This window comes from Gopherus evgoodei, chromosome 8, assembly GCF_007399415.2.
Source record: "Gopherus evgoodei ecotype Sinaloan lineage chromosome 8, rGopEvg1_v1.p, whole genome shotgun sequence".
In the NCBI taxonomy this organism is placed as follows: domain Eukaryota; kingdom Metazoa; phylum Chordata; order Testudines; family Testudinidae; genus Gopherus; species Gopherus evgoodei.
The window spans coordinates 16,415,586-16,438,679 of NC_044329.1; the positions used below are offsets into that span (position 1 = coordinate 16,415,586).

The 23,094-nt window shown below is 44.0% G+C and overlaps 1 protein-coding gene across 3 annotated transcripts in view; it reads left to right on the top strand.

The window, feature by feature from the left end:
* Positions 1 to 23,094, top strand: part of ARHGAP26 (Rho GTPase activating protein 26) — a 324,497-nt gene that overhangs the window by 71,305 nt on the left and 230,098 nt on the right. For all 3 annotated transcript variants that reach the window (XM_030573096.1, XM_030573098.1, XM_030573099.1), the window contains exons 2-5: positions 13,199 to 13,294; positions 14,984 to 15,045; positions 16,467 to 16,538; positions 20,833 to 20,934. In XM_030573096.1, coding sequence (XP_030428956.1) covers positions 13,199 to 13,294; positions 14,984 to 15,045; positions 16,467 to 16,538; positions 20,833 to 20,934 — 332 coding nt within the window. The remainder of the gene's footprint in view (positions 1 to 13,198; positions 13,295 to 14,983; positions 15,046 to 16,466; positions 16,539 to 20,832; positions 20,935 to 23,094) is intronic.

The following is a 23,094-nucleotide window of genomic DNA, read 5'->3' on the forward strand; positions in this document are numbered from 1 at the left end:
TAGTTCAGACAAGAGAAACCATTATATATATTAAAAAAAAAAAAAATAAAGTAAACCTGTCTTGTTCCCTTCTTTACCCCAGCCCTTCCTAGATGCGCATGCTATATAGAGTAAAAAGAGGAGACAAATATTGAGATGACAGGGAAACAAAATGGAGAGGATTTTTTTTTTTTAAAGTTACTTCCCAGATTTTCTGTGTGCTTCCCTTCTGGAGCAGAATGAAGGGAGAAAGAATCAGGTTCAGCTGAAGTCATTAGAACTCAAATGAAATTTTACAAGGCTTTGAGAGTCTACTGCTGCGCTAAGTTTTCAGTGTGCTTAGTTGCAGCTGTAGCACCTCACTTGATCTGTTTTTCTCTCTGTTATTGCCTGAAGAATGCTGGGGTGCGAGGAATCTTTTATGTCCAGTTGCTGGCTTTGTGTTTTATCTCTGTAGTGTTTCTGTAAAATGACAGCTTTACAGTCCTGGCTGCTTACGGAATTAAAGGACTGTAAAAGGTCAGAGGCAGTGACTCTCCGCATAGAACAACACTGTGATGAGTTTCGGTATTTCCATTCAGCAGAACTGGGGCAAAAGAAGACCTGACCAGAAAGACCCAACAAAAACTGCTACGTTAGAACTCTCAGGGCACCCATGTAACCACTTCATCAGTAAGAAGATATTTCTATTCTATGCATCCGATGAAGTGGGCTGTAGCCTACGAAAGCTTATGCTCAAATAAATTTGTTAGTTTCTAAGGTGCCACAAGTACTCCTGTTCTTTTTGCTGATACAGACTAACATGGCTGCTACTCTGAAACATGTATCCACTGTTCATGATGAAAGCACCATATAACTCTCTGGGGCCAGGATCGATTTTTTTTCTGTTTGTACTGTGCCTAACATGATGGGGTTCTGGTACGTGACAGGGGCTCCTATTAATAAATAAATAGTAAGAGCAGAAAGCTTAACATATATTAGGAGCAGCTTAGTATAATACCATTGTCTAGAACCAGTTCCGCTCACCTCTCCCAATGTAAATAATTTGCATCCCAAGAGAGCAAGAAATGTGCAGATAGTTTTGAGCCTACAAGAGAGCAGGATCTAGATCTCATTGCAATCTGAGTTAAGAATGTCTGAAGAGGCGACATCGCTGAGGCATCCAAAGGCAGTGGTGTGCCTGCCAGCTCATGACTTGCTGATGAAATCCTTCCCCCAGATCTGGCTCCGAGCTCCTTTCTGACAGATTCGTGCTTGTTCTTTCCCCTCATGTGTTGTAAAACACCTTGAGGTTGGGAGAAGTTGCTGTTGTAACAATAAATCCATTGGCTCTGCAAATGGTCTCTTTGGTCCTTAGCTTTATTTTAGTGTTTTAATAGTCTCAGTTTAGAGCGGTCTCTAGAGGGAATCTCAGATATTTTTTCCTACTCTCTGGCACAGAGAAATTCACTGAAAATGAGCAGGGATTAGACAATTTCATCAGATGGCATGTCAGTTTAACCCTTCAGGTGCCACTCCTTGGTTTCAGTCAAGATGGGAGCTTTTCACACAACCCTATGGCCATATAGGGGCTACTCTCACCATACCCATAGGGTCAGATTCATTTCTGGTGTAATGCCATGCCTTAAGGCAATCAAGGCTCTGATATGCCACTGTAAATCCAGATGAAACCTTACATATAATACACATGGGTATTTCTAATGTTGTGCCATGGGACTCCTGTACTGTAGGTAAACACCGTTCTCCCAAAGCTTATTCTAACAGTATGCAGGCAAAATGTCTTTATTATAATTACATAGCTCCATAGCTGTGCATGGCACATTGGAGAAGAGACAGATTCTCTGCCCTGAAGATCTCACAATTAAGATTAGAACAGCAGATGACCATGGAAGGGGTGTAAAAATAGGTGAGACAGAGGTGAAGACAAGAAGATTGCATGGCCTCTTAAGAAGGTAGTGCTGGTGCCCTGATGGCTAGGTTTCTTTAGATATTGTTCAGTGACTTGATGTGAGTAGAACTATAGTTCATAAGCAACCCTGAAATGGGTTTTGAGCAGGGACTGAGGAGGAGGCATGGTTGATGGAGTCAGGAAGGGAGTTTCAGGCTAGGGAGCACCATGAAAGAAGAAAGATGAGCTTGGGATAGAGTATGAAAGAGGACATCCAGATGAGCAGGTTGTGATGTGTGTGTGTGTGTGTGTGTGTGTTTGTGCGCATGCACATACAGGGTGGGGCGGGCATCAAAGAGTCAAAGGTAGAGTGATGTGACACGAGATCGGAATCTGTGGGTTTGTACTGGCAGCCCTCACTCTTCCCAACACTGGGAATTAATGCGGCACGTGCCTAGCTGTACTACCATGATAGTCTCGAGCATTGTTACCTGTTGCTTGCTGAAATCTGAAGCCCTCTTTCTGTTTATGGGGTCTTTCTGAGTCTCTTGCTCCTGGATATTATGCAGGAGTGATGCACTGCCCAGCTCCGCTAGGGAAATGCTTTGGGGCTGTTGCTGATAGAAGGGGAAATTGCTCCCCAAACAATGAGCAAGGAAGGAGACACCACAGAACTATGACCTAAACTCCACCGATGGGAATGCACCTTCTGGTACATTGGTAGCAAAAACTGGCTAAGAAGCTGTCCCAAGGGAGCTTTCAGATGGGGAGGGCCCTTTCTCTGTTGGACTCAGTCACAGTAACAATGTGGCAAATGCCAGATTGGAATGTCACCTCCCAACCCCGTTCCTCATCTGAAATCTGCTTTGGCAATACTTCTTGATTCCACGAGCTCCCGGGCTGAGGTGCCTCTTGATCGGCATGAGAGGCAGAGCACTGGCCTAGGCTGGCACCTGTCAACATCTACTGGTTCAGTTTTTCATTTAAAGGAGCAGTGTAACTCCTTTTTAGAGCTGGGCATAATCTGGATGTTCTCTCTGGTCACATTTGTGATCTGGAAGTTGAATCTTCGCTCATGTTTGAATGGGACAGTCCCCTTCAAAACTCTGACGAGCAGTCTATATTATAATCTCGTTTATATAAAACTGTTCTCTGTCTGTAGCCAGCCTTTGTGCATAAATTCTGCTGAGCATAGACTTCTCCCCACCCCCCTTTAATGGCAGTGAACCTGAAGAATAAGGTAGAAAGTAATGGGGAAAGAACTGCTTTATAGCATTACCCTCTTAAGACCTATACAGTCTAATGCCAACTTGCCCAGGGGTCTCTGACTGTATGATTCTTTTAAATGGTTAGGTTACGTTAATGTCAGCACCTCCTATCTAGCTTCTCTCCTGGCTTCCTGGCTTCTTTCATATGTTTTGGCAGAACTTTTTGTTTGTAAACCTCCTTCCAGGAAGGTTAACATTCTCCAAAAGGAAAGTGCTACTGTAGTTTTTACCATAAATTTTCAGCCTGTAACCGTATATTGTAATAATGAGCCAATACATCATTTTTAAAAGGGCATTTTATTTGGATTACTAGTTGCCATAGTTACATGGTCAGACCTGCCATGTGTAGTACTTGAGCCTGCTTATTGTCAAGTTAACTTTCCTGGAATGATTATCGTAGCACCACTGTGAAATTACAGTGCAAAAGAACAGGATGTGTTTGGGTGCATCTTAGGTGAAGACTTTACAGTTTGGGAGGATAGTACTGAGAGGGGATGTGATGGAATTATGTAAAGCAATGGATGGTATGGAGAAGGGAAATTAGGAGCTCTTCCTGACCCTCTCTTAGAATACCAAAATGAGACCAGCATGATGAAATGAAAAAGCAACATATGTAAGAGGTAATTAAGAGGGGTGACTTTTTTTATTACACAATTAATAATTTGATCAGTGGAACTCCTTGCCACAAGATATCACTGAGGACAAAATCTTAACATGATATTAAAGAGGGTTAGATGAAAAATAACTCCCACAATTATACTAATTAGGATTACACAAGCTAATCACCAACTGCCAAGACTGATTAGGAAGAAACTTTCCCTGTGGTGTTTCCTCCCCCCCCCCTTCATTTTTTCCTAGTTCCGTTATTGTAACAATGCACGGTGAAGTACAGAGGGAGCAGAAATGGTGGTGGGAGAAGAAGCACGTCTGACTATTCATTCTCTTTTGTTTTTTGTTTTTTCACACTTCTACCAGTGTATGAGACACTGACCAAAACTAAGCAAATGGATTTTGTGGCAGACAATACTGGCAGTTTTACCTCATTCTTGATTTGATTTGTCTTTTTGAAATTTCATTAGACAGGCAGTTGGAAATATAAATGCTTGGGCCACTGAAATATTATTTAAGTGCTATATAACAATGTGGCTGTATTTGAATCTTAGCTTGTTTTGGAAGCATCGTTATTCTGTTATGCATCAGAATTTTGGGGCTGCAGTATTTTATCGATATCTCTTCTATCAAACCCATGTAAAAAGAACCACACAGATTCCTCCCTTGTGAATCCACTGGTGTTCTGTCTTTGTAAAATCTATTTGAGCAGTTGTTAAATATATTCCTTTCATGTTTTATCTGTTATGTCACAGGACACCACCTAGTGGTGGCTGAGAATTTGGGTTAGTATGCGGTTCATAGATAGATCTAGTGCAAAAGCTTTTCCTGCTCTGCTTGTAATGTTTGCCTAATTTCAGGTTTAGTTAAAAATTAAGATCTATCCAGGTTCTCTAAGGCTTGCAAACATTGTGTGAGAGTCAAACTTATGTGGAATTGTCATAAACAGATAGCTAAGGGTTAACGTCTCTTTCACCTGGAAAGAAGTATCTGAAGCACCTGACCAGAGGACCAATCAGGAAACAGGATTTTTTCAACTCTGGGTGGAGGGAAGTTTGTGTGCGAGTCCTTTGTTCTTGGTCTTCGGTCTAACTCTCTCTCGGCTATGAGGGGATTTCTATTTCCTGCTTTCTAATCTTCTGTTTCCAAGTTGTGAGTACAAAAAATCAGATAGAGATTTATATGTTTTTTTTTTTTTTTGTATTTACATGTCTATAGTTGCTGGAGTGCTTTGAATTGTATTCTTTTTTGAATAAGGCCGTTTATTCATATTTCTTTTAAGCAATTGACCCTGTATGTGTCACCTTAATACAGAGAGACCATTTTTATGTATTTTTCTTTCTTTTTATATAAAGCTTTCTTTTTAAGACCCGTTGAAGTTTTTCTTTAGTGGGGAACTCCAGGGAATTGAGTCTGTACTCACCAGGGAATTGGTGGGAGGAAGAAGTCAGGGAGAAATCTGTGTGTGTTAGATTTACTAGCCTGACTTTGCATTCCCTCTGGGTGAGGGGGAAAGAGAGATTAACTCTCGGTACTTCTGTTTTCCAAGGCTGGGAACGGGGAGGGTGGAATCCCTCTGTTTAGATTCACGGAGTTTGCTTCTGTGTATCTCTCCAGGAACACCTGGAGGGGGGAAGGGAAAAGGTTTATTTCCCTTTGTTGTGAGACTCAAGGGATTTGGGTCTTGGGGTCCCCAGGAAAGGTTTTTGTGGGGACCAGAGTGCCCCAAAACACTCTAATTTTTTGGGTGGTGGCAGCTTTACCAGCTCCAAGCTAACCCCCATATTTTGGACGCTAAGGTCCAAATCTGGGACTAGGTTATGATAGGAATTATGTGGCCATGCATGATTTTACCCTCGTCTCTCCCCATACAAGGCAAACCACAGCAGTTTCATCTGAGTGTCCCTGGGATTTTGGGTTTGTTCATGTGCAAAACTCAAAATAAAATTGTATGGGTAGGGCCTTACCAAATTCACGGGCATGGAAAATGCGTTGTGGACCGTGAAACCTGGTGTTTTGTGTGCTTTTACCCTACGCTACATATTTCACAGGGAAGATCAGTTTCTTCAATGCAGGGTCCTGCCCAAAAGAGAGTTACAGGGAGATTGCAAGGTTATTTGTGGGGGGGGGGGAGAAGGGTTGTGGTATTGCCACCCTTACTTCTGCGCTGCCTTCAGAGCTGGGCGGCTGGAGAGCGGCGGCTATTGGCTGGGTGCCCAGCTCTGAAGGCAGCATCCTGCCAGCAGCAGCACAGAAATAACAGTGGCAATACTGTACCATGCCATCCTTACTTCTGTGCTGTTGTCTTCAGAGCTCGGTGGCTAAAGAGTGCTGACTGAGGGCTCAGCTCTGCAGGCAGCAGTGCAGAAGTATGGGTGTCAATACCATACTAGGCCATGTTTACTTTTGCACTGCTGCTGGCATCGGCTCTGCCTTCAGGGTTGGGCTCCCAGCCAGCAGCCACCTCTCTCCAGCTGCCCAGCTCTGAAGGCAGTGCCGCCCCCAGCAGCAGCACAGAAGTAAGGTTAGCAGTACTGCAACTCCCCCTCCCTTACAATGACCTTGTGACCTCCCCAACTCCTTTTTCAGTCAGGACCCTTACGATTACAATACTGTGAAATTTCAGATTTAAATAGCTGAAATCCTGAAATTAACTATTTAAAAAATCCCATGACCATGAAATTGACCAACATGGACCGTGAATTTGGTAGGGCCCTATGCATGAGAGGTGGCTGGGCAAGGGTGGGCAGGGTGTGTGTGTATTTGTGCAGGCTGACAATGATTCAGATACGCCTCTGAGAATTCAAGCTGTCAATTTACATGCAGAGCTAGCTAATAGTTACCAAGATGTGGTGAAGAGCAACCTGGCTCAGTGACACACATTATTTCACACTTTCCTTCTGTGACACTGAGAGACCAAACTCAACTTGGCCTCCAAAAGTTTTGGGGTTTGTCTCCATTTCCTTGGCCAATTTATATAGTAAGTGCTAAGGGAGCCTTGTGTATCTGCCAGAACAGATGAAGCCTTCATGCCTTTTGAGATTTAAAAAATAAAATGAAAAATTGATTTCTCTGTAACTGTCTTTCAGCCACCTATTCTATTACTTTTCATTTCAGGGCCACTACCCTAGCTCAACAATGCATGTTGTTGTTGTTAAGGACACCATAAATTATTACAAGGGAAAGCATTTTAAAATATCGAATCTTTCCTTTCACTGTTTGCTGATTACGTTCTCTATTAACCTTCAACTCTGTGGGTAGAGGCTAGTAAGTTTCACTTTCTGGCTCTTACTTTCACAATGCTGCAATGCTTGGGTTGTAAACAATGCAAGGGAACCTGGACTTTGAGCAAATTGCTTACCTTACATTTAAAAAAAATGATGCTGACAAACACTTCTGTTAATCTTAACTTTCTAAAAAAGTTTAGGTTTAAGAAACCTGTGTTTTGGGAGCCTAAACGTGTCTGCCAATGTTGTTTTAAGTATTGACACCGAAAGGGGAATGGAAAACTCATTTGTCTTTATTTGCATATGATGATTCTTAAATTATTTTTTGTAACAGATGAAATGTGCAAAGTGGTCCCTTCCCTATCCCTCCCTTTCCAGCCCCATCTGCACAGCCCCGTTGGTACATTCAGGTGGTCTCTAATTTAGCTGCCTGGTTTATTCCTTGTGATTTGATCGTGTGGCTTAGCAAGTAGTTGTGAGCAATTTTAATTTATCTCTGTGTGCTGGCAATTATCTCTCTGCTTCCTCTGTCTATTTATAATGCACTGTGGGAGACTGTTGAAGTGTAGCAAAAGACAGGTGTGGTCTTTGAAGGCTGTTACATTGCTCTGAAGCACTTCTGCTTAGCTTATACCACAAAGAATGTTTTAAATGAGCAGCTGAGTGCAGATCTTAAGCCAGCCTCACTATAGTGGTCCACACGTCTGCACCTAAAATAATTCATATAGCTAGTTGGGCCTTCAGAAATTGTTTGATTACGAACGGCAAGCATGTGCAGCTGCTATGTAACGCGTGAATGTATCGACCCCATCAGAATTCAGAAGCACTGTCAGGGATGATCCTGAGCTTTTGAGTCACAGAAATGCCTGAACTCTAATGTTGGCTGTGCTGCAGACCTTGGGCAAGTCCTTTTTAAATGTTGTGCCCCACTTCCCCAGCTATCTAATCTATATTGAGGTTTTCTATAGTGCTGAAGCATTTCCCTGGTAAATTACTTTCCTATAGCAATGTTCCAAGTGTCTTAGGGTATGGAGTTGAGCCAGACCTAGGGTGACCATATATCCCATTTTGGCCGGGACAGTCCCTTTTTTTAAGTCCTGTTCCGGCTATCCTGACTTTTTTTGGCAAAAGTAGGCATTTGTCCTATTTGCTCTTGTCAGCTGGATCATTTGGCAAGAGCAAACGGGACAAATGCTCCCTTTTGTCAAAAAAGTGGGGTGCTGTGTAAAGGAACAGTGTGGAGTGGGGGCGGGGTGGGGGCGGCATGGTTTGAATGACCAGCGACAGTCTTGAGCGGGGGGATGGCAGGGCTTGGGCGAGCGACTGGGGCCAGGGAGGTGAGGGAACTGGGGAGGGCAAGCAGGCCCAAGCGGGGAGAGGGAGAGGGATGGGCAGGCAGGCAGGTGAGTGACTGGAGGGAGGGGCTCAGGCCAGCCCTGGGCAGTATCCCTTTGGGAAATACGATCACCCTAGCTGGACCCTGAGACTGTCCCTCATTTACCAAAATGATCCTCAGATGCCTTTAGTGGGAAGGGGATGATGATGATATCCATGCTAATTCTTAAATGTTTTCCTCCATCCGAGCAGCATAACTTCAGCATTGCCTAGGTTTAGTTTTGAATCAGCTGTTTTTCATCCAGGTGCTGGTTTCCTGTAGACCACATGACATTGTTGTGATATTATTAGGTGCGACGGTTAAAAAAGAGAGAACACAGTGCCTCCAGTGTATGGCTGGCCATGGAGTCTGTGTGTTCTCACCACACACATTTCCATGGAGATGAAATGAAGGTGCACATTGTGCTGTACCCTCTGAAATCTAAGGCTTTGTTTTGAGGGATGGGGAAGAGAAACTTTCAGCCTTCCTGGGTACAATCAGCATATCAATGCATGATATAGCAATGCAAATGCTTTGGAAGGTAGGATTACAATTTAAAATGAATTGGAGAAATGGTCTGAAATAAATAGGGTGCAATTCAATAAGGACAAATGCAAAGTACTCTACTTAGGAAGGAACAATCAGTTGCACACATACAAAATGGGAAATGACTGCCTAGGAAGGAGTACTGCGGAAAGGGATCTGGGGGTCATAGTGGATCACAAGCTAAATAGGAGGCAACAGTGTAACTCTGTTGCAAAAAAAGCAAACCTCGTTCTGGGATGTATTAGCAGGAATATTGTAAGCAAGACGGGAAGTAATTCTTCCGCTCTACTCCTCATTGATTAGGTCTCAACTGGAGTTATTGTGTCCAGTTCTGGGTGCCACATTTCAGAAAAAGATGTGGACAAATTGGGGGGAGTCCAGAGAAGAGCAACAAAAATGTTTAAAGGTCTAGAAAACATGACCTGTGAGGGAAGATTGAAAAAAATGAGTTTGTCTAGTCTGGAGAAGAGAAGACTGAGAGAAGACCATAACAGTTTTCAAGTATATAAAAGGTTGTTGCATGGAGGAGGGAGAAAAATTGTTGTTGTTCACCTCTGAGGCTAGGACAAGAAGCAATGGGATTAAATTGCAGCAAGGGCGGTGTAGGGTTGGACATTAGGAAGAACTTCCTAACTGTCAGGTTGGTTAAGCACTTGAATAAATTGCCTAGGGAGGTGGTGAAATCTTCATCGTTGGAGCTTTTTAAGAGTATGTTGGACAAACACCTGTCAGAGGTGGTTTAGAATAGATAATACTTAGTCCTGTCTTGAGTGCAGGGGACTGGATTAGATGACCTCTTGAGGTCCCTTCCAGTTCTATGCTTCAGTGATTCTAGGTGGTACAGTTTGACCATCACCACGATAGATCTTGTATTGCTACAGCAGAACTAGGGAAAGAACCCAGTTGTCTTGACTCCCAGTTTCTTGTACAAAACACTTCACTTATTTATTTAGGTAGATAGGTCGCCATACCAACGGATGCTGCTGAAATGTGAATCTGATTGACCTTGGTTTATTCTCAGTCATGTTTTACTCTGCTAGTTTGAAATGGACTGAAACGTGTGAGCTGGACTCCCTGTGTGCTTGGCTCATTGCCAGCTCTTTTAGCAGCTTCTCTCCCCTCCTCCTCTCCATGGCAGAATGTGGCATTTGGATCCTGCCCAGAAAGCCACGGGAGTGAATGATGTTGTAGTAAATCTGTTTTGACGGGGGATCTGCAGCACATAATATAGTCAGGATGTCATTAAGCCTATGGTGTGCTTGAAGGGACGAGTACGGAAAAATATGTTGCAAACAAAACCACCAGTCCCGGAGGTCAGCACCGAGCTTGGAAACAGGAAATGGCTCCTTGTGTAATTAACATCAGTTTCTTTCTTTATTATTAGCTACACAAACAGAAGGTTGGCATAGCTCCTGAGTGATCAAGTTAAACTCTGAACCATCACAAGCCCACCAGCCCTGGCGCAGTGGGTGGTGGGGAAGTGAACAAGAGTTTTGTTCCCTTTCTTGTATATTAGATGCTGAAACAGAAGTTTTGTGTTTGGTTTTTTTTTTTGCAAATCGGTCAAAATGCTTTGTGGGCTGGGGGTTTATGTGACCATCCCCACCCCCGATAAACCAATATAGCTGGCTTCAGCGTAATCAGAATTCACCATTCCAAGTATTGAGGTTTTTAATAATGATTTTCAGGAAAAATAACACGTGCACGCACCTGCATACCCCACCTCTGACCCGTTTGCTACATTGGCCTTTCATATTAGCAGCATTGCAGATGACTTAGGTAGGGACTTGTGGGTTGATGACCAGGCTCACCTGGCAGTATGTTAATTGGAGAGGCCTCATTCCAGCACACTATGCTTCCCAAGTCCTGAAGAAAGATTTGAGGTCACACAGCCCATGGTATGTAATGCTGCAGCTGCATCCTTGTGCTCCCTGAATGCTCTGCCCCTCTGCTCTTTTGAGGGCTTTGTATTGTCCAGCAGCAAAACTCTGAGAGTAAAAGAACAAACCACCTTCTCTGCCTTTCCCCAAAGTCCCCTTTTAAAATACCCCCCACCTCCAACAAAACAACTCAAAGAAGATAAAAGGCTGCCTTGTAAAATGCAAACTACTGTGCCGGCACACACCCCCCCCCCCCCCGAAGCCTCCTGCAGTGACCGTGGAATTCCAGGGGGCAGGCTGGATTCCTCCATTGACAAAGTAAATTAGGGGGATTGTGGAGGGGAGAGAAAAGTAATGGGATGCCAGGACTTTTTGCTGAGACAATGCTTAGGGGGCTGGGAAACCAGTTTGACCAGTAAGTGGAGCCTGGGAATGGCGTGACAGCAGCACATAAAGGGATGAAAGGTGTGTGTAGATAATGGAAGCTGTATGTGATGAGGTTAAAAGGCTGCTTTGGCCTTGACACTAAGTATCCTTCAGTGGATAAACCTATTTGAAATCAGGAGGAGGTAGGCACTGATTTCTGAGGTGCATTCTTCTGGTCTTGAGGGGATGCGATCAAGTAACTTAGGTTCAAAAGCATACAGCAAAACTACAACGGCTCATAAGTGGCAGTGCAAAAAACAAAGCAACTACATAAAGAATGAGGCAGTAAAGAGCTGGGTGATTTTTAGTAGCAAGTAAAGAGACTTTTATGCAAAAGACACTTGTCTTGGGAGTATCCTTTTAAAAAATGTAAACGTTTTCTTCCCATGTCCCTTCCTGGCAGCTGAGCCGTGTGCTGGTGGGTAATTGTCCTGATGACCAGAACAGCTTCCAAAAATCCTTTTGCGCTTTGCCCCTCCCCCTCAAAAGAAGCCCAAATAGTTCCTTCTGAGATCTCTGTGAGTCACAAATATGCATTTCCTGAAGTGGAACTGAACAGTGACATTCTGTTGCCTTCTGAAGGTAAAAAGACCGTCACAAAGCAGTGATTGTCCTTCCTTCCATTCATGTCATAACTGGCAGGTTTTGCTGGCTCACTGACCTTTCTTTCTGATGCTGGATCCTTTCCCGAGCCTGGATTACGTGTTCACTTTCCTAGGATGATCATCTTGCTTATTGTGCGTGACAGAATTCTTTTTCCTCTTCAGGTGGCCTGAGCTTGCACACGCTGCAAGGTGTAACTTCACTCTCATTGAAACGTTTGCGGGATAAGGGCCTGGGTGTTCAAGCAGTGGCTTTCCCCTGGTGATGCTAAGAGTGGGGATGGTCCGTTCAGATAACATAAAGACTGACTAACACCTCACCCAAAAACTGAAGATAATTCTCTCTTGAAGTTTGGGGAGAGTCTTCTTTGCTTATTCCTTCCTATTTATACTCACTGGCTGGAAAGGACTGATCACCTCTTTTGCTGCTGTATTGTCTGCCTTAAATGTTTCAGAGGAGAGAGTTTTTTAAAAGCGGTGTTGAGAAAAGTCTTTTTGTTGAGAGAAAGAGAAACTTCACTGAATTCTGTGGAATGGGGTGGAGCTACTGGGGAATAGGAGTGAGGAAATAAAGGGAATTGGCTTATAGTTAGATCCGGTGACTGGTGAAATTTCCAAAGCCTCTACGTGACTCAGGAGAACAGTTCATACCCAAAGCCAGTTGGCATTGTGCTCCTAACACACTTAAGGGCTTTGGAAAATACCACCTTGCATGTGGCAGTCTATGTGGTGACTTAATGAGGTTTGGATCGGGAACAGAAGCTGTGAATTGTAAAGTAATAAACAGGTGTATTAACTTCTTAGGCAGCTCTTTTCAGCCAAAAGAACCACAAGTCATGTGGAGGCGTAGCAAGCTATCTAGTGGAATTGCATCACCCACCACTGAAATGCTGTTGTCGCCTGGGGTGAATTTGGCAGCTGATTAACAGTGCGTGGCAACACTGTGCAACAGTTAATGGCAGAATGTAATTCATTTATCCATTTAGACTTCAGCTGGGCTACCATTCATATTCTTCTGCAGAGTTCTGTGGGATCCTTGAGGATAACAGGTCAGGATATTTGAACTCACGTCTCCTATACTACAGTGCAGGGACATTGGCTTAGCACTGATTCAGAAGGAAGAATGCCATACAACATGTGGGGTGAAATGCTGGTCCCATTGAAGACAATGACAAAACTCCCGCGGACATCAGTGGGGCCAGGATTTCATCCCTGGAGTCTCTCTTGGATGGCAGGGTGTGTGCACCTCAATCAAGTACTTTCGAGGCAAGTAGGTTGAGCCTGGGGAAGATCTGACAGGATCCAGGGCTGAGGTGACATGGCTGACTATTGCATACTTTTTAATACCTCTGATTTTTCATTTTTTCCCCTTCTCTCTTTTCCCCTACTTCTCAACAGATTTGTCTTCAGCAAAGCGGAAGTTTGCAGATTCCCTAAATGAGTTTAAATTCCGATGTATAGGAGATGCAGAAACAGATGATGAAATATGCATAGGTAAGTGGGAAGGCTACATTTGTTAAGGGGATCTCCCTTGATATTTCTGGACCGAGCTAGTCAGAGCACAAGGTGCAGAGACATGTAATAGAAATACATGTGAAGTATTGATGAACCCAGAAGCTCCACTAAACTCCTTCCCAACCTGCAGAAACAATATCTTCCTTTTAATCCAGCCCTTTTGTGAAGCCCAGGGAAACTGGAGTCTTGCAGTTGGCCCTGAAGTTGGCTCTGTCAAGCCAAGGGAAAGAGAGTTCCAGAGTCCAGGGCTTCTCATTGGCAATACCCTGCGACTAGCCCCTTTCTGTCTTAAAGCAGTGCATCTGTGAATCTGGTGGGACAAAGGCATGGCTAAATATAGCAAGTTCCCGATGTAAAAGAGAAGGCTGCAACCTTCTTGCTAAGAAGTGGTGAAAAAAGTACTCCTGGCCACTCCTATCTGGACAAACAGAAGGAGATGAGGATCCAGTCGGACTCCCCAGGTTGTGATCCTGGTGGTAAAACCTGGCCTTTTACTTTAGTGCAAAGGATCAGCTCCTCCTCTAGTTGTTGTTTTTCCCCCAGCCAGCCAACATTAGCTCTCTCCTATCAAGGTTGATCCCTCGGGCTTTTTACACACAAACAGAAGCCTATATAACTAAATTGGGTTTAAGCCTCACCTTTAGAGTGTCCTATTTCAATTGAACATGAGTTGATGATTTGTTTTCTTTTTTGCCAAACCGCAGTCTCACTTAGGCAGTGAGAGGGCTTGTCAGATAAGACAACCAAATGTCCTGGTCATACCTCACATCCTGGGTGAGATGCCCTAGAACCCGTGTGAGACAGACACAGCAGAGGATAAAGAATTGCCCATTGGGTAGTTCACTTTTAAGACCAACACAGCATCTCTTTGTGTGTGGGGCTTGGAGTATAGTTTTGTGACTGCACGTCTTAGCAATCGGGTTTTTTTTTTAATAGTTAACTGTCAATAATCAAGATGAAAAAGAGCTATTGAGTCATCCAGTCCATCTCCCAAGGGTCTGGGGCTGCAGGACTGCGCAATAAACTTGCCAGACAATGGCTCTACATGTCTGGCAGCCTAATTAAGGGCCTGTGGGTTGTTTTTGGGAAGATATACTAGGGAAAAGCCAGTCTGGTATGTATTGTTCCTCCCAACCGTGGTTCTGCACAGGTACACCGGCTTTGCTATCAGTGCTACTTGAAAAGTCCATGGTTCAGAATTTCCTCTTTCTGTCTCTACTGCACTAAAATGTAAGGACAGAAACAAATCTGAATTGATTGGTTTTCCAGGTGACATAAAATACATAAATTTGCAACAAAGTGCAGTGAATTCGAACCTGGAGCAGACTTCTGCATGCAAGGCTGAAAAGTACTACTTCATATCCCCACTAACAATGTAGCTGTGCCACAAGGGAGTTCCATGCATTTGTTCAGAAGAGACCAGCATGCTGCTACTCGTGGATATATTCCAACAAAATTCAAAAACCAGTTCTTTGCTCTTATTAGCAGATCTCAATGAGCAGCCAACTTGCTAATAAAGTAAGGATGCAACCTCGTTATCTAGCCCAACTGCCCAGTATTTCATGTTAAGAATAACTAACTGCTGGAAATCTGTAGTCCAAACTTCTTTAATGTTAGAGACTTTACAGCCCATTTTATATACTGAACCTGCTGGTGTGTCTCTTTCAGCAAAATCCCTGCAAGAATTCGCCACTGTTCTCCGGAATCTCGAAGATGAGCGAATGCGCATGGTATGGACTTTGACGCTTGTGACTTCTGAGTTAAACCTTCTTCTGTTTGATCCTTGGATAAAGGGGAGGGTTGGCGAGGAGTTCAGGGTCACTATGGTGTTGGGAGAGGCCTATCGTCTGCTCATATAGGCTGGAAGGTAAAAAGGGGCTTTAGGTACCTCGGCCTGAGGTCTGTGGTGAATAGAAACTGGTGAGTGCATTGAACTGATTTTGAGATGTGGGCTTGTGGCATGAAATGGGGTGACCCAGAGTCCCTTCACCAGGTCTGGGCAACTTTCAAATGGGTATTAGGTTCTATTTCGGATGCAGTGTGACTCCTCCTGACCTATGTACCAGAGGGAGAAGGGGCTGGCTGCATGACTTCTATGGGGTGGGGTGCAAAACAGTTCTGTAAGTCTCTCTTGTCTGTTTTGGCCACGAGCCACTGTATAGCTAACTAGCCAGGATTACTGGGTTTTATGCTTGAAAGAATGGGAATATTTATTCTTAGGGACTGAGTCTTGGCAGCATGCCAGGCGGCAGCAAGTCACAATGAGTTGTGACTCAATCTAACAGGCCCCACATTGACAGAACACAGGCCAAATTATTCTTTTCAGGCTCTTGGTACATTTTTGCTTTCACTCTGAGTGCAGTGTCTCTGCTGCTGTCAAGTGCAGAAGCTGCTTTAGGCTAAAATACAATGTGCTTCCCTCCTCCCAGCAGTGCGATAACCTGTGGGTTTTCTATTTTTGGGAAGGAAATTGGGTCCTCTCTTGTATCTGCTGGCTGGCTTTATGCTGTAAAGAACGTTAACTACTTTCATTTTCACATTTGGTGTGTTTAAACTGAGTAACACTGGTGCTTGCAAGATGTGCCCTGGTATGCACTGCCACAATGGGGAGCATCCAGGTCGCTCCTGGATTTCTAGACAACGGGAGATGTAGATTGGCTGGAAGTGTGGGCGGGCAGCTTTCTCTAAAAGAATTTGAAGTCACAAGTGTTGCTCAGTGGATGAATTAGGGTTTTGGAGTTTGTGGACTCCGGCTTTGCTACTGACCATATACTTGACTATGAAATGACTTTGCTCCATATGACGGACAAATTACCTCCCCCTCTATGTGCCTCAGTTTATTCATTTGTGAAGCAGGGTGATGACCCTGTTTCTCACAGGGGAATTAATGTTTGCAAAGTGTTTTGAGATCCTCTGATCAAAGACACAGTGGTTCTTCATTTTTTTGTTTTGTTTTTTTAGATGTTGGACGGGTTTAAACCACTTTGCATTGAAATGTGAATTCTGCCTTGTATAAACACATAGGAAGGGAAGGTCACTGCCCTGAAGATCTTAACCCTAAATTGGACAGATACAAAGCGGTTAATAACCAAGCGTGTGTGAGTAGACAATGCTGTAGAAATGATGATAACCTGTGCCTTTATCTCATCAGATTGAGAATGCTGGTGAGGTCCTGATCACTCCACTGGAGAAATTCCGCAAGGAGCAAATTGGTGCTGCTAAGGTAGGTCAGTTGTGCTTTCATGCGCTGTGAATTGACTGGAATATCTGCACATGCTCAGACCTAGAAAGGCCTGAAAAGGATAAAAATATAGTGAAAACTTTCCCTAGTCCCCCCCCCACGCCCCCCCGAAATGAAACTTGATTGAAATGTGCATAATGACGAGCAGCTCAGTTTGAGAGAGCCAGGGAAGTTGTACGTGCAGACCGGTACCATCTACTGGACACAAGGTCGTCACCCATGGGAGGGAAGCACTTCCAAAAGTTTCACACCTTCTATTTAAATTCTTATCTGAACATCTCTGCTGTGGCAGTGGGGCCATTCAAACTTCTGGCCCTAATTATGGTCCTTTGGTATGTCTGACCCTGTCTGAAAGCAGGTGGGATAGGACGAGGATCAAGTGCACACAAAGTTAAGCAAACTTTTTAATTCAAACCTCAAGCAAAGTTTGCATTACTTAGATGAAGTTCTCAACTGATTTTTTTTTCTTCCAGATTGATTCTCCACATCCCATATGTATAATTGGAATGCTTTCAGTTTTGTCCAGGTCTGTTCTCCCATCCCTACTGTGGAACCAGAATATATTCAGTTTTAATTTAGAAGAGCTTTGCTGAATAGAGCAAATCTCAAACAGATGACAACTGAACCAGTCTCTCTCATGGCTGCTACTGAAGCACGAGCCATGGTTTTTGCCTCTTTTCTGTCTTTTCACTGAAATTTAAAATTGCAGCTTCGTCTTTTGTCTGCTGCTCTCCTGTTACTATAACAACCTGTTTCTGCCTGCAGGAAACATAAGCTAATTCATTACCTGTATTCAGTAGCATTTAGGGGCCCCAGCTAGATTAGAGTTCTGTTGTAAAAGTCAAAGTGGCTTGGTCTAGTGTGGCAATTCCTATACTGCGTTAGGGAGAAATCTGTAGCTGAAAAAAGATCCTTCAGAAATGGGCTGTTAGTAGGTACCAGATACTATGGAGAAGGTTGTGCTCTCCCTCAGAGCAGTGCCTTAGCAGAGTGTCAGCTGTGGGTGCAAGGAAAGCAAAATACCTGTGCAGTTCCAGACCTTGTTAATCTCCATAGACCTTTGAAGAATCTGGTTCATTGTGTTGTGATGGGCTGGCAGTTTATGTGCATTGCAGTTTTATGTTGGAGGTAGCAAGTGGAGTATTTATCCCAAAGAGGGAAAGATGAAGGGCTGGAATATTCCACCAAAGTGTGTGTGTTGGCATTTAACCAGAATTGTAAACCCTCCATAACTTCAGAAGTTTCCTCTGGGATCCTCTCAGTACCTAGGGAGGTGGCCAGGACCTTGGGAAACACTCACAGTGCTGAGGGAGGAGATTCTGCTGCCTCCTGTATGGTAGGTGTGAATTCTGGTGCTGATGGCAAGAACAACTGGGATTGCTGGACTTGGTTCCTGACGGTATTTGCATTTAGTCCTTTTTTAGAACTGCGATTGGAGTAGCCCCATGGCACTGCACAGATTTAAAAATATTACATTACCAGACTACTTAGAAAGGGCTCTAGAATTTGATGCCAATTTTTCTTAATCAGTTTCAGATTAGTGTGAGGCTTTTTTCCTTCTCCAGAGGGGAATTGATCCATGTGTGTGAGATGATGATGTCAGCTGGCGGGTATGGCAACAAAATGGCTTTGGCTGGTAGATGTCAATAATATCCATGAGGAGGCACCTGCCTTGGTAGCACTGGTTATTTTACTGTGCTCATAGGAGAGAGCTTTGATTACAGTGCATTCTCTGCTACTGTTCTCACTGGAATTCCCGACCCACGTAGTGAATACATTGTTTGTGTGAAATAACCTGCTGTATTTCCAGGTGCATTTGTGTCACTTCTAACGTTTGAGTTTCGCAGACTTTTTTCAGAATTGCAGATCCCACTAAAACCAGAAGAGAAAAATCCCTTTGCGCCCACTTACATCAGAGATGAATTTGGCTCCTGCTATTGACTGACTTTGTACTTCACTTCTTGGGGACAGTAAAGGAATTTGCAGTTTGTGACTTTCTGCACTGGCTTTGGCATATTTGTGGTTTGGTGTCTAGGTAACCTTTCCCATCAGATGCTGGTGTGGAGGGAGGTGGAGAGTGAATTCTGCCATCCAGATGCCCTCAGAAGGGCTGTGAAGAATGTGTGTTTCTGAGGCTGTTTGAAAGTCCCACATCACCATGGGGAAGGCAGTGGAGGATGTAAATGAACCCTAGAGAATGTTCAGAAGCTCAAATTAAGAGACTTTGAAAGCTTTAATTTCTGAGGTGAGCAGGCCCAAGGTGGTGAAAGGATATTTGGACAGAAATAACAGCTATGCTAGTATCATAGTAAGCTTGCAAAGATGCCCAGAATCAAACCAAAGTGCTGCTTAGCAGAATCCAACAATAAAGGAAACTGAGTGTTATGCAGCCTTGTTTTCTTGGCTGTTTATATTGTCCTATGAGACGCTGTCTTCTGTGCACTCAGCTGCTCTCAGGAATCTGCATCCATGCCCCAGCCTCTCTGTCAAGAGGCCCTTTCTAGTAGCGCAGCTGTTGAAGAATAACTTTGGCAAAAAGCATGTTTTTGCTTTCATCTTCTATTGCCATTTCTTTTGTGGCTTGAGCTTGCCAGACACTGTCCTGTCCTTGGCTGCCCTCCTGGACAAAGCATCTTGGCAGGTCTCAAGTGAGCAAACGAGATCATGAAATCTTGATGACATTTCCCCCTTCAAAATGGTGCTCTTTTGCTCACCCCGGGGTTCACATGTGGATGCAGGCGGCCTATCATTTGGGTCAGCTTCTCTGAAGTGGAGGAATGGGGTTCATGTGCAATGGTGAACGCTTTTGGACTGATCATGTGGCCTGGCTACTGCCCAGGGTTCTGTCACCAAGCATGGCTGGCACACCCCCAGAGGGGTCACTGCTGTTATAAACCAAGTGATTTGCTTGAGTTAAGTGCCTTGTCTATGCAGCTAATTAAAAGCCGGAGCACTTGGGTTTGTGGAGCTTCCCTCCTCCCACTTTTGTCCAGTTTGGCACCAACTGCAGCTTGCCTTCTGTGGGCAAGGACCTCAACTTGCAGTCAGTCTAATGTGGTCTTCAAAAGTCATTTTTTTAAAACTTAGAATACATCAGTCTTCTCAGCTTAGTGCTCTCAGGCTCTCGTGAGCCAGGGTCTAGTGGAGGGGATAAGTATGCTAAGGAAAGCCCTCTGAATGCACCTCTTTGATGCAAAGGCTGCAGTTTCATTCCCAAATATATTATGGAGATGGAGGGAGGAAAGTGGGAGGAGGTGGGTAAAGATTATGTTGAAGTGGCCATTTGAAGCTTCCAGTTCAGAGAATCTAACAGGTAGATCATCATACTGAGGGACACATGCTGGGTTAAGGTGTCACTCTGGTGGGCACAGTGTTGGGCGCAAGGAGTGTGCTAGCTTTCTTGGCAGTTGTGTAACGAATGACCTGCACTCGGTGCTGGAAATGTCTCTGGGTCAACTCTGGGAACTGGTTATTTGATGAGCTTTGGGGTTTGCAAATGGGTAGAAAGTCTCACTTCCTAGGTCACAGATTTAAATCTGACTCTGTTTAGTAGTGGCTGAAATCCATTATATGATGGCTGCTCAGCGGCCAGTTTTGAAACAAAGTAGGGGCCTTCAGTCTATTTCATTGTGGCTTTAGGAAGTGGTTCCATGGCCACAATTAACTTGCACCCTTGTTGACATGACTGAATGCATCAGGTCCTGGGGAAAACTGGCCCAAGGGGAAAAAGTCACCTAGTCAGGAAGCTACTGTCAGGTTCTGTGTATATGTTGTTTTCTTTCTGTATTGTAGCATGGTGAACGCCACTGTTCTTAGTTCTTTAGAAGCACTCCATTATTTCCCCCCCCCCTTAGTTTTCATAGACATTTGTTAATTAAAATTCCTTTGATCTTCCAGTGTTACACTGGAACTATGTTACCTGTTGGAAATTGTTCATTCACATTCAGCTGACCACAGCAAGGCTGCTGGTGTGCTCAGACGACTGCCTATTGTGCTGATCGGTGTTGTCTAATGTTGTTTCCTTGCACTCCCCTACCTGTCATCTCTTGTCTGGCACTTAGAGTGTAAGCTGTTTAGGGCAGGGACAATCTTTGTTCCGTGTTTGAACAGTGCCGAGCCCAATAGGGTCTTGGTCCATGACTTGGACCCCTAGCTGCTGTGGTAACACCAGTAATATCACTGTCTTGGTGTTGGGGCTCCTAAGGAGTCAGTGTCATGTGACTGCTCTTGATGGTTTAATGTGACAGTTGTTTAGTGATGTTTTTTTTTTTTGTAGGATGCCAAGAAGAAGTACGACAAGGAGACGGAGAAGTATTGCGGTGTCTTGGAAAAGCACTTAAACTTGTCTTCTAAGAAGAAAGAATCACAACTTCAAGAGGTGAGAGCAAGCTCTGGTTTTCAACTTCTGGCATTCTCCTGAGTCAGACCCCGTCATGATCTCTATCTACAACTACGAGAACCCACTGCGTGGCTGTAAAATGGATATGTTCATGCTGATAGAGAATGACAGGGGTTTTCTCTCTGTTTTGGTAAAGTGAATCCAGGATGCCACCAAAAAGACAATGACTAGGCAGAGAGAGAGACCGCCTGTGGTTAAAAGCACGGGATATCAGGAGACTAGAGTCTTACTGCTGGGCCTGCTACAGACATCCTGTATCAACTTGGCTAAGTTGCTTCCCTGTTTTGTGTCTCAATTTCCTAGCCCATAAAATGTGCCCATTAATACCTAATAAGCAGGAAAGGTTGTGAGCTTAATTTATTAACGCTTCAAAACTGCATAAAACCCTCTAATTCAGATGGAAGCGATCTAATTATTAACAATTTACTTTGCCATACCCTAAGTAAGGATGCATCTACACTGCAAAACCAACCAAACAACGACATCCAACCCCCACCCTCCCTCAGTGGGGAGCCTCAGAGTCCAGGTCTACAGACTCGGGCTTGCAGGACTCGTGCTATGGCTGTAAAAATAGCTCAGTGAATGTTCTGGCTTGGGCTGGGACTGAGCCTTTCTCTTCCCCCTTTTTCCCCCCCTTCCTCCCACCCTCCCTTCAAGGTAGACATACCCGAAGTCACTCCTGTGAACTTCAGTGATCCCTGAGCTGGCCTAGGGTCTGTTTTTTGATCTGCCCAGGACATTATCCATTGATTGACCTTTGAGAATGACTTCTGGGAAAGAGATCTTGGCTGAAGCTTGTACGTTTTTTGTGGCAGGGACTGTCTTTTTATTCTGTGTTTGTGTAACATCTAGCACAATGAGGTCCTAGTCCATGACTGGAGCTGCTAGGCAATATGATAATACAACTAATAAATAATAATTACTTGCCTTTCTAAAATCAACCGAAACCACTCCCCCCCCCATAAATCCCCATAATTATCCACATTTGTCTCCTGATTCACATAACTGTATAAGCCAGTTGTATGCCCTTATTAATCTGTCCCTGCTGGATAGCACAGATAGTCCGTTGGTTATTTATTACTTATAATACAGCAGTGCCCTCAGGCCTCAGTAGTGGTTGTGGCTTGTTGATTAGGGTCCCATTGTATTAGGCTGCTAAATATGATGATCTTGTTGCTCCTTGATCACCGTTTTACTTTAAGCATTCAAAGTACTACATATTCAGTGCTGTGCAGTACTGGAGTGGGAGGATTCTATTTTAGAAAGGGGAGGGAACACAGTGGCAAAGAACACATTATGCCATTTAAAATAAGTGTTCCTTGAGCATTAAGGTACCTTTCTCCAAGGAAAAGCCTAATAATGTCAGCAGCTACTGTATTGGTATTGTTCCAGTGTAACTGCAGTATCAGGGTAGCAGCACTGAATACCAGTGCCATCTGGTGGAGATTTTTTTATGTTAAACTTTGGTTTGGGGGCCTATTGCCAAGCAGAGAATACTTAGTTAGCATAGACCCAGGCTTTCAGACTTGTTTACATAAAAGTAAGACACCTCATTCCATGATTAGGCACCCAAATATAAGGCCTGATTTTCACAGGTATACAGCACCCACAGCTCCCATTGATTCCAAGAAAGTTCATAGAGAAGGAGTTATGTAAGCTGAGCCTCTCTGAAAGTCATGGCCTTAAATTGGAATGGGGCATCTAACTCTAGGCCTCCAAGTTTGAAAATATTGGCTTTGGTTCTTCATGGCATATAAAAGTGGTACAACTTATGTTCACGGCTTGTAAATTGGGATTCCAGAGAGGGGAAGTCAGCCAGAGGAATGACAGATGCATGCTGGAAAGTATGCAAGTGACGGTAACTTTAGAAGAGGGTGTACTGTACCTTATTGGCACTATATAGCTGCATTGTAGGACCCTGCCCTATTAAGAGACAGTAGTTCATGTGTGGGAAACCCTTCACTTTGTACCAACTTCCTCTTACTGCCGATACATCTGAGTGCGTGAAATATCTACATGTACAATGGTTATAGTAAAGGGAAGGGGGAAAGAACCTGTGCGAATTCTCTGTTGCTCTACTGTTCTGGCTGTTGAATAATTTAAACAGCACAGGAAGTCTGATTTGCCATTTAATTGCTG